Genomic DNA, 17,776 nt, shown 5'->3' with positions numbered 1-17,776 from the left:
CTCTTTTAAAAATTATTTTGAATAAATTCAATATAATATAAAACAGCACCAACAAAATTGATTTGTATCTCTCATTTTTAATTTTATTCTGGTTGTTTTAATATTCGTTCTTTTCCCTTGCTCCAAAGCATGCAAAAAGAGGGCTAAGAAGTCTTTCTTGTGCTATTGAGATTTTTGGGGTTTCTTTTGGAGATCCTTGCTGCTTTGTCCTTCTGCCGATGAGAAAAGAGCCATTCCAACTCAATTCTACTTTCATTCTTAGTAAGGACTTGATCTTGTCCTCACTCACCAGTGAAGCACATGAATCTCTAAACTTATGTTCAAATGGTATTCATGTTCTAATCTCCATGTGTTTACAACCTCCCTTTAACATCTTGATGACACTTCTCTCTCCTAATCTGGGCTTTGTTTAGTGAACTAGAGATGTGCAAAATCAATATAAAGTTTTTCCAGCTCTGACTTGTGCTCTTTACATGTGTTGCAGCAGCCTCATAGATGCAAATGTTACATTGATTCTGAGGGCCTTGAGAACGTGCTGCTGTGTTCTGGTTATGTTTGACATTAAATAGCAATTTTTAAACATATTTTCAAATTTTTAAAACTTTTAAAAATGTTTATGTCAGTCCTGTACTTTGCTTCCACCTTTTTACATAGAGGACTAATAAAATAGGCCAGTGTTGGACTCATCTACATTACCATTTGAGCTGAAATCAGGAGCAACTTTGGGGAAAATACTATGATTACTGAAATGCCTTATTTTGTTGATATTTGCATGGGCAGTCAGCCTGCTCATGTGCTTAGTCTTTGAATTGTGGCACTAGGCTTTATTTTCTTTTGTAGGTATAGAACACAAGGCCAAGCTGGGGTGGAGGGAGGAATAATTTAGAAAGCATTCTGTTCTGTTCAGCTGGAAAAACAATTATTTAGTGTCTATTATATGACATGTACACAGGATATGGCAGTCCAGTCAAAGCAGGGGAGCACCTTAGTCTTGCTTAGAAATTTATCCATAGATGTGAGACTTACCCTGCTGATCTGAGGACCTAGTGAAACTCCAAAGAAATTTTGTCCTTGAGCAGATTGAACTTGTTCAAGTTTAAGTTCAAGGAAGATCTTAGAATTATTTAAATTGAAAAGGATGGGTTTATGTCTTTACTGTTTTAAAGCCTTATACACTAGGTAACACATTATTGAACAGATTGGAAAACTTCACAGAAACTTTCCTCTAAAGTAACACAGTATTCTGGAAAACTGAAATTAATTACAATTTTCCTTAGTGGGGCTTTCAAATATTTGTTTTTATAGCATTGTTTATGCTGTGCTCACAGGATATATAAGCCAAGATGTAATTAATTTAATTTTGTAGGCAACTGAGCTATGTGCATCCTTAACATGTGCTAGATACATTCAAGACACTGATGCAAGCAGAACATAACAGAATATTCAAAACCTACTCTCCCTCTTTTGGTCCCAACTGCTTCCAATATCTTAATTCTTAGTAAAATTACTCAAATCTATTTAACATTGTAGAATTTTTTTTAGATTAATGAATGACCAGTTTCTTATAAAATTGGATTAGAGAGACGTCTGTTGATACAATAGTTTAGTCCAAGATAAGAAGTGTGTGATCAGATTCCTTAGAGAAATTATTTCCTATAGAATTATTCATATAGCTGAGTACTCATAGACATGTCATGGTAGAGGAGAGAGGTGAATAGGAGAGATAGATGGGTGTCTGTGCTACCATCTCTAGACTTTGGAGACCAGTTTTAAAAAATGTGTTTATTTTGGCTATCTTGCTCTGATTTAATTCTCAACTTGATTTTTAGGTTGTTGTTTCAGTTGGTATGAGTACAGCACTTGTGCGTAAATATGGACACTGATTAATCTATGGCACATTTGATCTTTTTCCAGTTTGTCCTCTATCCCTATTATTCATCCAATAATTTTTATAGCAATGAGGGTTCATTATTTTTTAAAAAAATATTTTCCAGTGAGAAAACTTGCAATCCATCACTTAAAAACATCTAGGAGCTTTTACGAGGGAAGTAAAAAAAAAGAAAAAAAGAAAATGTGATGTTACCTCCCCCCTGCACAGCCCCTCAAAATATCCTAGGCTAGCTCAGAGGTAAGCAGGCTGTGAAGGGGAGGAATATCAGGAGATGGCAAAGATTTCCAAAAGAGGCTCTTACCCCAATATATGTTTGTTCAGCTCTCTTAATTCTGTGGTGTCCATGTGGAGAGCGGGGCAAAAGAGGACGAACAGGAATTGTCAGGGGTCTATATAGACTTTGGACAGGGTGGGCTTCTGAGGCTCTCTCTTCTCTTCTCTGTCCCGTTGGGGCAGGAAGGAGGGGTCCAGGGTTATCTTGATCAGAGTCACAGGGTCTTGGGGAAGGGGAAATAGAGTGCCCACTGTAACAAAAATGCTTTTCAGGATTTTGGTTTTTGTTGCGCTTTTGGCTTTGTTTGTTTGTTTAACAGAAGTATGCAACGTTAAATGGCATTATTTTTACAGTTATTCCTAGAGAAAGTGTAGTATCTGAATAAACAGACTCACTAAATTCTACCAAAAGTAATCTCAAACCAAAGATCTCTTGACAGAGTTAAAAATTGTGACCTTTACTCAGAGTGCAGAGACACAAAGCAGGATGATGAGGTGGGTGAAGAGAGACTTGAGACAAAGGTGGATATTTGGAGGACATTAAGAAGGAAGAAAGGTCTAAAAGTATCTGCAGAAGGGAAAGGGTGACAAAACCAGGTTGGTAGAGAGGGAAAGCAGAGTGTAGTCATGCCAAGATGCCCTGATTGACTGTGATTTCTGCCTTGAAATATCAGATGCTGAAAGGTTGACGGTCATGGATTCTGGTGAGGGCTGCAAAGGCCCCTCATCAGTACATTTTGCTTTCCTGCAGACATATGATGAAATTGTTTGATATCACTTCTGAAAGGGAGATAATGCACAGAGAGACAGAGCAGATGAGTCAGGGGAACAGCAGAGACCTCAGTGGGATGATCTTTGCAGGAGCAAGGAAAAATAATGAAGAAAGAGAATATGTCATCAATTTATCTTTCTGAGTTCAAGCTTTCAGCTATATTATATGTATATTTTCTCTGCCTCTTAATATGTATTATGGTAAACATAGACAACTGTTGTCTTGCATATCCATTGACAAACTTTAGTTTATAACTGTAGGTGCAACAATAATGATGTTTTGATGCAGCATAGAAACAGAAAACAGTAAAGGCATTTTCACATCTCTGACATAATTAGGTTGGGGACAGAATTGTTAGTTTGTGGTTTGTTAGACCAGCAGTGTAAGAAAGAATGAGTCTGCTTGTCACTTAAAAGGAAGTATTTCTTGCTGTCTTTAAAAACCCAACAGTGTGAACTGTACATGAGCTAAGGTTAGTGAGTTATTTTCAATAAATACTTGTCAACAGATTTTGAAATTATGAATTATGGCTGTCGGTTGTAGCTGACAGAATATGCATATAGCTGTTCTTGCACAAGTTATACTTGTGAAAAATAAACTGTGGGAATTGTAATTAGTAGTGAAATTATGGTATCTTTGCCACAGTGGAAAGAATCAGCTAACATCCAGAGTGTCAGTGGAAACATCCCTTATGTTGTAATTTAATCTCTTGTATCTTCAAAGTATTTGTGCACTGTACACTTTTCTCACCATTGCTAAAATACTAAAAGTAGTAAAGGAAGATACCATTTCAGATTGGGTATGAGAATCTACAACTGTAATTCTGGTTTCAATATATAAGCAAACATTAAAGTGTTATGGTCTCAATGTTCTCACACTTTGGATGAAAAATGCATGACTACAAGTGATTTACGTATTTATTCTTACTAAGAGTGAATTTAAATGCTACTTGCACTTGTTGGTGCTGTTGTCTTGACTCAAAGTTAACATGTGGCAAACTAAAGGCAAATTCCTTAATATTTAAGTGAAAAAGTGGTCATAATTTCCATTTAGGATCACAGATTTGTCAAGATTAACACTTTGCTAACTAATATAATGAAAATCTGTCTTTGCTGGGAGCTGAGTTCCCCATGTTCTGTCCTATTTTCTTTAGAAAAGCTCATTTTCTAGCTAATTTTGTTTCAACTGGGCAATGAAGATTTCATATTAAATGTGTTACAGCTGCTTGATGGAAGCATTCCAGTCAAGATGAGAATAGTCTGAACCTTCCAGCCAAAGGGGTTGAGAATTGAATTCTGTGGGAGCAAACTCTTTCATCATGTGAAATGAGGTGCTGCTTTTTGGAGATGTTTCTAGGATTTATACATAAAATTTCATATAAGATTTAGAGACTGTCATATTTAAAACCACTTTTCATCCTTATGAAAAAGACAAAAAAAATCTGTTTTTTAAAAAAAGACAGTGATCATGGAGATTTGAGTTTGATCAGCTCAGTTTTATTACCCTTCAGCATCTGTGTTTAGAATTGTTTAATTGGAAGGAAATTGAAAGATAATTTAGTTTGAATCCCCCCTGCCAAGGGCAAAGACACCTTCCACTAGATCATGTTGCTCAAAGCCCCATCCAACCTGACCTTGAACACTTCCATGGATTGGGCATCCACAGTTTCTCACGGGAAACCTGTTCCAGTGTCTCATCATCCTCATCCTCATAGAGCACTTATTCTTCATTTCTTCCATATCCTCTGCTGGCTCTTCCTTTTGATTTTGGTTTTAAAGCCAGTCTCCAGGTTCCATTTTCACCAGAAAATTTTCGGAAGTAGGGATTGCAGAAGGCAATCGAGAGGTAGGCAAGCATGGTTGTGAAAGGTAACAGTTAGTTGTGATTTCTGTTATTGCTATGGTGGTGGCATCCAGTGGCTCGGATTGGTCAGAAACTGTGGAAATTATGCAGCTGCAGGAATTATAAAGGGAGATTGCTGTCTGGAAGATTTATCTCTCCAGTGGAGACTGCTGTTGTTGGTGGCTGAAGGTTAAACCTTCATGCACAAGAGAATAAAAAAGTTGTGTGAAGGAAATGCCAAGCCTCAGGTATGTTGTGTTTGTTTCTAGATGAGGAATCTGACAGTGGATGGACATTTTGGAACATGGTCACAGTGGAAACCTTGCACCCACACTGACGGGGCCAGTGTTGGCTCCTGCCTCTGCAGGACACGTATGTGTGACAGTCCTGCTCCTCAGTGTGGAGGATGGCTGTGTGAAGGACCTACCATGGAGATTGCCAACTGTTCCAGGTATGCATGACAATTTCAGGTTCTATCATTTATGGTTTAAAATCTTTTAACTTAATCAGAATAAAGCCTACCCTTTGAAATCTCCCCTGAAATCTACTGAACCTGTGCATGAAAGGGCAAATGAGACGTTAAGAAGTGTCTCTCAGACTTTGTAAGACAGAGAACGAGTCAGAGAGCACAGAGTCATTTCAAATGCTGTGTACCAAATCACATTGTTCTCCGGTAATTTTAACAAAAGCTCTGAGAGAAAAAAGAAATCAGTGTTAGATAAAATCCAAAGTATGATACTTTTTCTCAGTTCTGTAATTCATGCAACTTTGTTTTCTGGAAGTAAGAATGGCTTACTTTTTTGGAGGTCTCATATTACCATTGTAGTTCCCCATTCTGCCCTGGAAAAAGGTTTTGATTGTATCTTTCAGTTGTATCACGATAGCAAGTTCTATTATCAGTCTGTATAGAATCTTTAGCCACTCTTTTGTCTTCTTCAGGAACTTGAACACTCTCAGAGAAAATCAGTGAGAGCAAAGAGACTCAGAACATTATGTATTTGGAACTACATCAGAAGTTCATGTTTAAAACATTTTACACATATATTATACATACTTTAATTGCAGGATGAAACATATACTGATGCATTCTGCTTATTTTCAGTGATTCTTTCTGGTTTCTTTTCTTTTTTTTTCAAAATCACAATCACTTCATGATAGTGAATAAAACTGATTACATTTCTGCACAAGGTAACTGCAAGCTGTGTAAGTGAAAATAGTCTATTTTAGGAGAACTACTAAAAATCTAACAATATATTATTATATAACATCAGATCAGGAGAATGATAGAAAAGATAAACATTGAAACAACAGCTGTCAGGTTTAGAAGGGAATTTGGAATGTGATTTGGGACTGGATTTGCATTCTACCTTTGTCATTATTACACTACTGTTTTAGCATCTTACTTCTATATTAGTAAGGCAATGTTTTAACTTTCGCTTTTATAATGAAACAGCAAAAGATCAATATAGTTTAATTTTTCTTTGTTTCTGTTTGCGTTCTACCAGTACAAAAACTGCAAGCTAGCCATTTAAAGCTTTGGATAACAGCTGAAGTGCATTTTTTTTTTTTTTTTTTTTTTTTTTTTTTTTGCCTAGTACAGAATATGGAATGGAATTCCTTTTCAGATTTTTCATCTATAATATTTTTTTATAGGGTGTTTTAAGGGAGGAGGGGTGGGAGTCCTTTCCAAAATTTCATATATGCAAGCTACTGACAAGCATGTGAACTCTCTTAGCTTTTTTTTTAATAAATTTTAGGCAAGGTATTGACATTTTATCGGAATAACCTGAATTTGAAATTGAGAACTAACTGAAAATTAGAACTAATTGAAATTGAGAACTAATGCATTTTAATGCTTACTTTAGTGTCATAGAGTCATTTAGGCTGGAAAAGACACTTCAGATTGGGTCCAACCATTAAAAAGCACTGCCTAGTCCACCACTAAACTATATGCCCAAGTACAACATTTGCAAGTCTTTTAATACCTCCAGGGATGGTTGATTCCACCACTTCCCTGGACAGCATGCTCCAATGCTTGACAACCCTTTTGGTGAAGGAATTTTTCCTAATATCCAATCTAAGTCTCTCCTGACACAACATGATACCATTTCCTCTCACTCTGTCCCTTGTTAAAATCAAGAGATCAATGCCTGGGAGAAGAAACCAGCCCCCACCTCATCACAGTCTCCTTTCAGGTAGTTGTAGAGAGCAATATGGTGTTCTCTGAGCCTCCTTTTCCCCCAGGCTTTAATCGCTTTCCTTTCAGACAAGGTAGCAAAATTTGACATTTTAATCTCTCTGGAAGTGATAGGTAATTTAAAGTTAGCTTCAGAACATTGATCCAAGAGTTTGCATATGTAGTTTACCCAGTGAAAAAAGTGACCAAAAGCAGCTAAATATCTTCATATCTTTGTAATTCTTTGTATAAGGAGGTAATTTTAGCAGTTGCTAAAATCAAAAGCAAATAAATTGCAAAGCATGGAGTATGGAATATCAGGATGCCATTATTATGGTTCAGTATTCTTGAAGAAATGGAACACGATGCAGCATTAATGACTTCTACAGAAATATTAGTAGGCCAGATTCTGCTGTCAGTCACACCTAATCAGCCATTCGCTATGTATAACAGATGACAGAGCCTGAGCTTTTTATTCTACCAGAAATGGAGGCTGGACACCATGGACTTCTTGGTCACCTTGTAGCACAACTTGTGGAATAGGCTTTCAAGTTCGTCAGCGTTCCTGCAGCAATCCAACCCCTCGACATGGAGGACGTGTCTGTGTGGGACAGAATCGTGAGGAGAGGTGAGTTATCTTTTTTCTATGCTTTGTTTTAATTTCTTCTGAGCAGTTGTATTCCACAGGACATTTTTTCCTTTATTTGCCTTGGTCTTCCCTTCCCTTCCCTTCCCTTCCCTTCCCTTCCCTTCCCTTCCCTTCCCTTCCCTTCCCTTCCCTTCCCTTCCCTTCCCTTCCCTTCCCTTCCCTTCCCTTCCCTTCCCTTCCCTTCCCTTCCCTTCCCTTCCCTTCCCTTCCCTTCCCTTCCCTTCCCTTCCCTTCCCTTCCCTTCCCTTCCCTTCCCTTCCCTTCCCTTCCCTCCCCTCCCCTCCCCTCCCCTCCCCTCCCCTCCCCTCCCCTCCCCTCCCCTCCCCTCCCCTCCCTCTTTAACTTCACTGCTGTGCAGTACAGTATCCCCATTAACAAAAGTCTGCAGCAGAAGTTTATTTTGCTTAGCTTCATCCCTCCCAAGCCACCTGAGAGCTCCTGGTCGTGCCAGATGATTGGGCTAAGCAATGTGCTGCTGTCCTTTGAGACCCTAAAAATTAATTCTCCTTGAAAATTGATTACACTGTGTTTGAATTGTAACTTATCCAGCCTCAATACCTGGGATTCAGAACAAAATATAATAAGGTCACAGTATTATGTTACTGATGCTGTGAGTTCATTTTTTTTCTGTTGTAAATGCATTTCTATAACATGGAAGGAAGTTTCAAGGGCTTTGTTTTCTATTCAATACATATAATACACCTTAAAGTCAAATATCCTTAGTAGAGTTTCAAGCTTGGTAGTTATTTTTTAATTGTATATATTTTTTAACCCCTGAGCAGATCAAGTTAGCTCAGATTTTGATATCACCATGCACTGTTTTGGCACCAGAATAAGTATTTTGTCACTAGCTCAGAATGTCAAGTTCAGACCTTTCATTTTATTTTACGTGCACCCTAATTACATCTCTAATTTATGTAGACCTTACATGCATCTCTAATTTTTGTGTTTGGAATTTTAACAAGAATTAAATATGTCTTTTAATCAAGATAGAATATATTCAGATAAACTTCAACTCTTGCATGCATTATGTTGTTTCCAGAGGCATACCAGAAAGCTAGATAGCAGAAGACAAGCATTAGTGTGAAAATTTGGAGGCCTGTACCCATCCATTCCAAGAGATGTATGTGGATATGCTTCCTCCCAATATGCACTTACAGCTTACTTCAGTATTTCTGTATGGATGATGTAGTATCCTATACTGCTCTTGGACGTAAACTAAAGTCAGTAACCTTTATGCAGAGTTTCAGTGAGGCATTTAATTAAATGCCAACTCTAGCATTTCTTCAGATTAAGAGATTCATTGAAGCAAGTTTGCATTACACATTTACGTACTAACAGATCACCAGGGACCTGGTCTTTATAGCTTTTAAATGTAAAGGATCAGTATCACAGAATGTGTGAACATGGTTTCAAGGCCATGAATAGTTACCATTTCATTCTGGAGGATAGGATTTTGTTATTTTGTAAATTGCTTTCTGAAAATAGATTTCCCAACCAGAAAGCCATCACCATCAAACACAGATCATATCTGCTGTTATTTAGCTTTGTCCCAGCACGAATAACAGTTATTGATTTTCCTGAACTGAGAGGTCAGTCCAGGGCAGGACACAATGAGACTAAACATAAAAAAAAATAGTTATATTTGGAGAGACTTTGTGATGGTGGAGTATCAATGGCAATAGCAATTATTCATTTTAGTTTAACATGAAATAAACGTTTGATGAGAAGTTTCACAGAAATAAAGAAAACCATGGGAAATACTTTCTTAATTATATGCATTAAGAAAATGAGTGCACTGTAAAAGCAGTTACAACCTGGAAAATGACTTATGATGACTTGAAATAATAGCAGAAGGTTTGAATTTTGGTATGCAACAGTTCTGAAAGAGCAATAAACATATGTTGCTTTGCTTTTTTAGCCTGCAGCTTATTTGTCCTTTCTATCTCCATCCAGTTCAGCAGCAATCTGGGATGAGTGTGCCTGTGAGTTTACTGCAGGATGCCTTTTTCTCTCAGAGTTTTTTTTTCACTGTTTCCTGTCTGTTTGAAAGACCCTTCACTCCCAATAGCCCTTCACCTTTCTCATTCATAGCTTACTCACATTTGACCTTCCTGCCTCTTCCTTGGTTTTGTTTGTTATCCATGTTATGTCCTGACACTTTTATTGTTTTAAGTGCCTTTAATTTTTTTCCAGAGGGTGTGGTAAGTTAGGAAATCCTGACAAATAATTTGTAAAGCAGCTAGAGGAATGAGGAATCAGTTATTTGCCAGGATTTTTGTCAGTGTTAAGCCAAGTACTTGGATAAATCTTTTCAAAACTGTAAAAAGCAGAAGGTCCTGGGATATTTGCCAGTCAGAGCCTATCCCATCACTCGCAGGAGAGGAGCAGGGCAAGCCTGGAGATTGTGACCAGATCCAACCAAGAGTCTAGATCTTAGACAATGAAGTCTGAAGTCCAGGTAGGAAGTTAAACCACAGGCTAGGGTTAGGATCAGGTTTAATAGAGGTCCTTGGCCCATTGGTGTGGGTGGAGGACCCAGGGGAGGCTGGTTGCGCCATTAGAGTTTTATGAGTGTCCTCATGGCTCTACCAGCTTGTAGAGAGTTTTGGGCTCCAAGGGCAATGGATTACCAGCATTTAAAGTAGTATTATTTCACTGTTTCACTCTCATTGAGTTACATGAGCGCCAAATGGAAACAGTTCCTTTGAGCCCATAACATTTAGGCAGGCTGAACAAATATTACATGTGCAGTAACTCCTGAGAAACATTTACTGGTTTTGTATCCAAAGTGCCAAGAAGCAACTTCTCAGATTTTCATATTTAAATCAACCAATGTTTATAAATAGCCTAACAGTTTACTTTTTTGATGACCCAGCTCGTATGTAAAATCAAAATATATTTTGCATTAGTAAAAATTTGAATTAGTTGGTTTACACATTGAGTGTATTTGTCTTTGTAAATGTGCGTACTCTAATCACCTTCACATGTTCAGGAGGTATAAATATAGGATTCAGTTTCCACAGCCATCTACGTGTCAAACTTTGAAAGAGCTTTTCAACAAACAGTGATTTCAGTAGAAATGCAGTACATTACTCCATAGAAAGCAAACAAAAAAAGGCAGCATATATCTGAGGTGAATTTACTTTCAGATGTGGATCCATATTCAACTTGAGAGTATTTGTTCATGTGTTAAGAGCTAAATGTTTGTCTAGGATATATTTGTTTTACCTCATAAAAGCCATGATCCTATCATGGCTAATGTATCAGGCAGCTCTGTGCTTGCTAGCCATTCCCTTGAAATCAATGGCAATATTTGCCAATTTAAAGTGTTGAGGATAGGTTAAACTGTTTCATGCTCTACTGCTAAAGAGGTGCTTCAGAAGGGGGTGGGGGGGTGGAAAGCAGTTGGGAGATAACAGCAAATACTTATATTACAAAGCAAATTCCCCTTGTAGAAGTAGGTCAAAAGTGCAGCTGATGTGCATGTAGACAGAGTATGGAGACGGAGTAAAAATAACATTGCATCAAAATTTTGTAATCAGATTTTAATTTTGTACTTAAGATTCCAGATGGAGGACATCATGATCAATTCCTTAGCAGCTTAATTTTTCTGATTTTTCCTGTGTAAGAAATACTCATTGAAGCTCCTGGAAATTCTCTAGATCTTAGTTTAGTCTGTAGTATCCTGTCTTGGCTTTATCATGGGGTGAGAATGTTTGTCCTTTCTGTGGAAGATGCTGGAGATATGGCCTCATTAGACCCACTGGTCCCCCTACTATCTGTGCAGAAAAGAGGGACATTAAAATGTGAATCCCATGCTTTCAGTGGATGCACTTATCTTTTATTACACAGGAAAGAATAGGAAAAAAAAAACCCATGGCAATTAGAAAAGTAAATTGGCTGCAGACAAGGAGTAAATGTTTGAAAGCCCTGGATATATTGGCGTGTATAAAATGATTAGAAGCAGGACATATTGTTGTATTATTTTGTACATAGTTCTCAGCAAACATTCAGCTTTTGGGCTTGTTTCCATGAAAAAGAGGAGCAGCTGAGAGTCAAGTGCCTGCTCTGTGTAGCACTGCTTTTTTCTGAGTAGTGTGAGCAAGCCCAATCCACTTCAGCCGAGTAGCTTAAACACCACAAGGCTTTAGGCTTGCTTGTACTCCCATGGATGTCTTGTCTCCTGGGAAGTCTGTTCCCACCTCCTTGCTTTCTCTGCTCCCCCTCTTCCACAGAAGCACCTGGGACCACATGCCACCTTCCACCCCCAGAAAAGGGTATTTCTGTCAGTGTAACAATCTTAATCCAGTAGGGCATGTGCATGTCATGTGCCTGCCTTCAGTTAAAGGAATGCCCAAGATGGCATTCCCATCAGCCTTGGGATGGGATGTCTGTGCATCCTAGTAAATCACCAATCATCAATCACCAGCTGGTAATCACAGAACAGTACATTGCTCAGGAAAGGATACACAAGGATGAAGCTTAGTTTGTTTTTCTTAAACACATGTTTAAGAAAATGTAGTAGTGTAACATAGTGCAAAATTACAAAATATTTCTTTAAATTACATGTCTCTGTGGAATAAAAAAGGGCATACTTGTGTCTTGCAGTTAGCCCATAGTACTCACTGCTGGATAGCAGTGCTGAAATAAATGGAATAAAATGGAATAAAATAAATGGAATAAATGGATGTCTTACTAAAGGTTGAGATGTTTCTAGAAACAAGAATAGTAATGCCAGTTGCACAGAAACTGTAGTTGTAAAATTTGCTGTAGGCACTAATAGCTGTGGACACAACTGGACAGAGGATGTTCACCCTTCCCCCAGTGTGACAATTCCTTTATTAAGGCATTGAACTCAGGTTCACTTCAAGGGAAATGTGAAGGGTCACTGTACAAAACCCACATTTCTCTAGGCTGTTCTCCATTCTGACCTCCCTGCTGTTAGGTTAGGGGAGAGGGCAGTGGTTTCACAGATTCAAGTTTCTTGTATTGAATGTTTTGTTGAATTACTATAAACCGTTAGCCCTGTGGGTCCTGAGAACAAAATTAAGAGGGAAAGAAAGAGCAAAAGGGAAAAAGGGTTGCTGAGTGACTTGAAATGCATCCAAGAACAGATATAATGAAACTTGGCTCAAAGCCCCATACTGTAGCACAGTTCTCAAAGATCAATTGCAGGGATGTCTCTAAGCTGTGAAAACATACCTGATGTTTTCAGAGGCTGGCTGGCTGAAATGAAAATAAGATTCTACTTGTATGCTGTGTTCGCTTTTGGTTTGTTCTCTTTTTTTTTTTTTTTTTTTTTTTTTTTTTTGTTTTGTTTTGTTTTGTTTTGTTTTGTTTTTTCCTGAAAAAAAGGAAAAATTGACAATGTTGACTATTTAAAAAGGAAACAAAACTGTTTCTTAAATTAAAACTGTTTCTAAAATTAAAGTAGTTTGCATAGAGATTTTAGGGCTTTTTTTTCAGCTGCATCTTTAATTAGTGTTGGATAATAGAATTGCCAGCCCTTTGAAGTGCTTACTGTGAAGGGTCACTGTTATTAGGTTTCTTTTCTGTCTCCTGCTGAAATGAGAGAGTGGGGGTCAGGTACATAGACACTAAAAGAGCCACTGCATAGTGGTGTGACTGTCCTCGAAGTGAGATCTGTCATACCTAACTTCAAGGGTTCACGAGTGTGAATGTTTATGTGTGAGTCAGGTGTCTGATCTTCCACTGTGGTCTCTAGAAATTTAGTCAATACAGGCTGTGGAGAACAGTAATTTGTGTCCTGCTGCTTTATATTCCGTATCTTCTTCAAATCAATCATTCTAGTCTCCCTAGTTTGTATTGACAAGATTTCCATTGTCTTTAATGGCTGCTTAGATGTCTCTCTCCCATGTAGCATTTATAGTCCAAGAAAATCAATCTGTACATTGAGGGTGTATTTATATGACCTTTTCTTTAGGGTGACATAAATCATATTTTTAACTGGGCTGTTTCGTTCCATGAGCTGTTGCTCAAGTTAGATGACTACTTCATTTTTAGATAGCTAAACTGTAGATACATTTATTTTAAGGCAAGACAAGTTCCTTAATTTTTACTTCTGCATGGCTGAATGTTGGAAATTCTCAACTTCATGGCAGATTTGCTTCAGCCTTGGTGTCTCCCAAATTAACACATCTTCATTAAGAACTGAAATTATGCAAAGTTTGTGCTAATTTGACTAAATAAATGCTGATGTTACATCTATATTTTATTGACTATACATGCTCAACAAATGATCTAGAAGAAACTATCACACATTCACATAAATGACTGCATGTCACAAAGAATGTGTACAGAATGGAGTTCCAGGGAAAGAATATCCAGGCACAGAACATTCCTGTGTGTCTTTAATATAATGTGTTTACCCAAATCACACACTGAAGAATTCTGACACCAGGTTCATAAATATTGAGGTTGTGTATTTTTTCCTCCATTTCCAGAGGAAAAGTCAAGACAAGCTGTGAATAATTTTCTTAACTCTACAGAAGCAGAAAACTAAATGTCACTCCCCTATAAACCCCACTGCCAGTCTTTAGATTTTGATGGAGTTGACCAGACCTAGGGACAAAGTTTAAATTTAGGCTATAGAATATGCAATAAATCTACTTTTGAATGTTACTTACACCACCAACACTATTATTTTGCCCCCCACAGAGTTCCAAATGTTTGAATTTCTTATAATGAAGGATAATGAAAAATTATAGATTGCAGTTATTGGGGCTTTCTGTTGTGGCGCGGCATGCGCTCCTCTCGCCGCGGCACTCCAAGCCGTGCCGTGCTGGGCGGTGAGGGAAGAGAACGGGCGGCTGCTTTCCCCTGCAAGCTCTGCAGTTCAGTTCGTGGCGCGCGGGGACCGACGAAGGCGACACGGGACTTGGGGGTGAACGGGATGGTTTTATTCACTGAGCCCCAAGACTCCCTCGGGGGCGGGAGCAGAGGTTTTATACAGAACTCAGGAGGACGGGTGTAGGAACAGCAACCACTAAGGGAATAGCAGGGGAGGAGTTTAGGGCAGAACTAACATATTACAAACCTATCAGGGGAAACAGGGGAGTGGAATAGTACAAATGGATCAATAGAGTGTTGAGCCTCACTAAATAGACAGGGAAAGGTCTGGAAGTTGAGGAGGGGGCTAGGGGAGAGCTAGGGAAGACTGACACTGGGGAGAGGAGGAGATTGGGGGGTTGGGGGGGGGGAAACAGATATTAAACAAATATTAAATGAAAGAAAAACACACCACCGCAGCTTTCTGAATACAAGCAAAAAAAACTGTTGTATTCTTGTTGAAAATGACAACTGTTCATAATGTCATTTCTATTTTGTAGAAAATAAATAACTGGAGTATTAGAGTCAGTTTTCACTGTAGAAGAGTGCCAAGAGATGAAAACTTCTTGAAAGGGCAAGAAGACATTGGATTTTGAATGAAATTTTGAGGAAATACTTTATCAGATTGATTTGTTCATTCAGGACAGTCAATATTGTAACAAGTGCTACCCGGATGCATCCATAAAATATCAGAGAATTTCTTCAGTGTTGTGTTTCCTGACTGTGCTGTGTGTTTGTTTGATGTAAGAGCTTGGTCTCTTAGAGATCCCTAGTCACCCTAGCTGATGGCCGAAATCCTTTGGACCTGTGAAGAGGATCTTTAAAAAGCAGCATATGCTATGGCTAGAATTATTGGATGGCACACTCAAAAAATCAGGAATCTAAGATTTCTACAAAAATTGAAAAAACTCAGCTGAAGCTGGGACCTTCCCACATTTCTTCTGAATGTATTGTCCCAATAATGACAACTCAATAGTACTTCCCTCAAGAACGTACTAGGCCTCTGAATCAGTTTGCAGCTTACATGAAGATCTTTCAAAGATTATAATAGCTAAAAACACTCTTTAAAAGATAAAGTAGTAATATTATTAAAAAGTGCAGTTCTTTATGCCTAGAATCAATGTTTGACTTCTATGTTGTCCATAGGAGCAGAAATGCTATGAAAAGCAAGAAGCAAGTGTAGCTATCTGAAGATGAGAGAGATAAATCCTAATCAGTTCTTAGCTGAAGACTGATAAAAGACTGCCTGCATGAATGTTTACCTTCTGTTTGGTTGACTGCCACAGAGGCATAGCCACAACTGGTTTTAATAAAGAAGTTTGCAGTCTTGCTTATGTGACTGCAGTACAATTGCATGCATTGCATGGAATAGTCTGAAGTCACTGAATAAGCAAACAAATGCTCCACCCACACAACTGCAACCTAAAAATCCCCACTCAAATGTTTAGACACTCTGTGCAGTGCTTAATGGGTAGGGAGAGGCCCTTTGTATAAAATATTTCCCTGTACAAATATCTATGTGAATTATGCAAATAAGGGAGGTTTTGTGGGAGGTCTTGTCTTCATAATAAATAGATTCTTTGCCTGTTATTTCTCTTCTCACAGGTACTGCAATGAGCATTTGTTGTGCCCCCCTCATGTGTTTTGGACAGGCTGGGGGCCATGGGAGCGCTGCACAGCTCAATGTGGAGGAGGGATCCAGGCACGGCGCAGGACATGTGAAAATGGCCCTGACTGTCCTGGCTGCAGCGTGGTAAGAAACTTTTAGCTTTCTTTTCATTCATATATCTGTGATCATATGCCACAGATGTCTCTATGTCATAGAGTCATAAAATCATTTAAGTTTGAAAGGACCTCTAAGGTTATCAGGTCCAACCATTAACACAGCTCTGACAACTCCTCCATTGAACCATATTCCCCGGTGACTCATCTATGTTTTAAATACCTTCAGGGATGGTGACTCTGCCACTTCTCTGGGCAGTCTGTTTCAGTGCCTGACAAACCTTTCACTGCAGAAATTTTTCCTAATATCCAATGTAAACCTCTTCTGCCAAAACTTGAAGCCATTTCCACCTGTCCTAACACTAATGCTCTATGCCCAGAAAGCATCTATGTATGTCTATAAGCTGTACCCCTAACTTGAGTAGTCACCAGACTGTTTTTGTCTCTGTGTTGCTTGTGTTTGCTGAAATCCACAAAATGTATCAATGAGAAATATATATAATTCAGCTTTTTCACAGTATCATCGAGAATTTAAGCTTCTTGAGGCAAGGTTGGTGCAGATGTAGATGTGTCGTTGCAGGTTTATGGTGGGTGTTTTATTTTTATCATCAGAGTGCATAGGAACCCTAGCTAGAGCCCAGGACTCCAGTGTACCATGTTCTGTTCAGCAGAGAAAAAGCTAGGTTTCACATCTAAATACATAAGGAGCCAATCAGTGAATGCATGAAAGCATCAGGAAAGTTCTGGGGTGAGATTGGATAGTATTAGTGATCTTGGCACAGCAGCAGCCTCACAGCTGTCAGGCTTTGAACTTACACTGGGATGATTTGAATGCATAGAAGTGCTTTATTGATACCCAGTTTATTAAGAGAAACATATGGGAAAACATGTAGAGGATTTTTCTTATATCCAAACAAATAGGAGTGGGTAGGCAAAGAGGTAGAATTTTTTTTTTCTTTTTACTATTAAACCAGTTTTTACATGTCTTAATTTCAGAGAGGCCTAATTCTGAGTTTTGTCATAATCTGTGGTCTGTTTGTTAGATTGGCAGTAATTCAATACTAAGGAAAGGATAATTTATTACCTTTGAAGGATAATTTGAAGGTTTTGTGCATTTTCCCAGGATTTGTTCCCTTTTTAAAATTTATTCTGATGATAGAACTGCATTTTGAGTAGATTAAAAACATCCAAGGGGCTTGTTCTTTTATTTCAGTTAAACTTTAAGAATTAACCAAATAACTTAGAATTCTATCAAGTTTTCAAAAATATTTTTCTGTTCTGATGGTTCACCAAAAAAGCAGACATATGATTGAGATCTACTGTTAAACCTTCCTGACTTGCACTGAATATAGCACAATGTGAAGGTTTTCTCCCTCACTTGTTCCTATTTATCCTATAATAATGTTTTTGAAATATATCAGCATTTTATTTTGCAGAGAATCTTCTTATGGTCTTAAATCAAAAATATGTGGGTCTAATTTTCTTGGAAAATTCCATGAGGAAAGTAGGAAAACCTTTAGTGTAAGAATTTCTTATTATAACTAATTTGAGATTAATGGTACTGGGGTTTGTAATTTATTAACACTCTTAGCACATACT

At 38.1% G+C, this 17,776-nt stretch overlaps 1 protein-coding gene across 8 annotated transcripts in view; it reads left to right on the top strand.

The window, feature by feature from the left end:
* Positions 1–17,776, top strand: part of SEMA5A (semaphorin 5A) — a 315,656-nt gene that overhangs the window by 231,807 nt on the left and 66,073 nt on the right. For all 8 annotated transcript variants that reach the window (XM_021546911.2, XM_021546907.2, XM_021546909.2 and 5 more), the window contains 3 exons: positions 5,048–5,229; positions 7,439–7,582; positions 16,061–16,208. In XM_021546911.2, coding sequence (XP_021402586.1) covers positions 5,048–5,229; positions 7,439–7,582; positions 16,061–16,208 — 474 coding nt within the window. The remainder of the gene's footprint in view (positions 1–5,047; positions 5,230–7,438; positions 7,583–16,060; positions 16,209–17,776) is intronic.

Source organism: Lonchura striata, chromosome 1 (assembly GCF_046129695.1).
Source record: "Lonchura striata isolate bLonStr1 chromosome 1, bLonStr1.mat, whole genome shotgun sequence".
Taxonomy (NCBI): Eukaryota; Metazoa; Chordata; class Aves; order Passeriformes; family Estrildidae; genus Lonchura; species Lonchura striata.
Note: the sequence above shows the minus strand (reverse complement) of the source record. Positions and strands in the feature narration are given on the sequence as shown.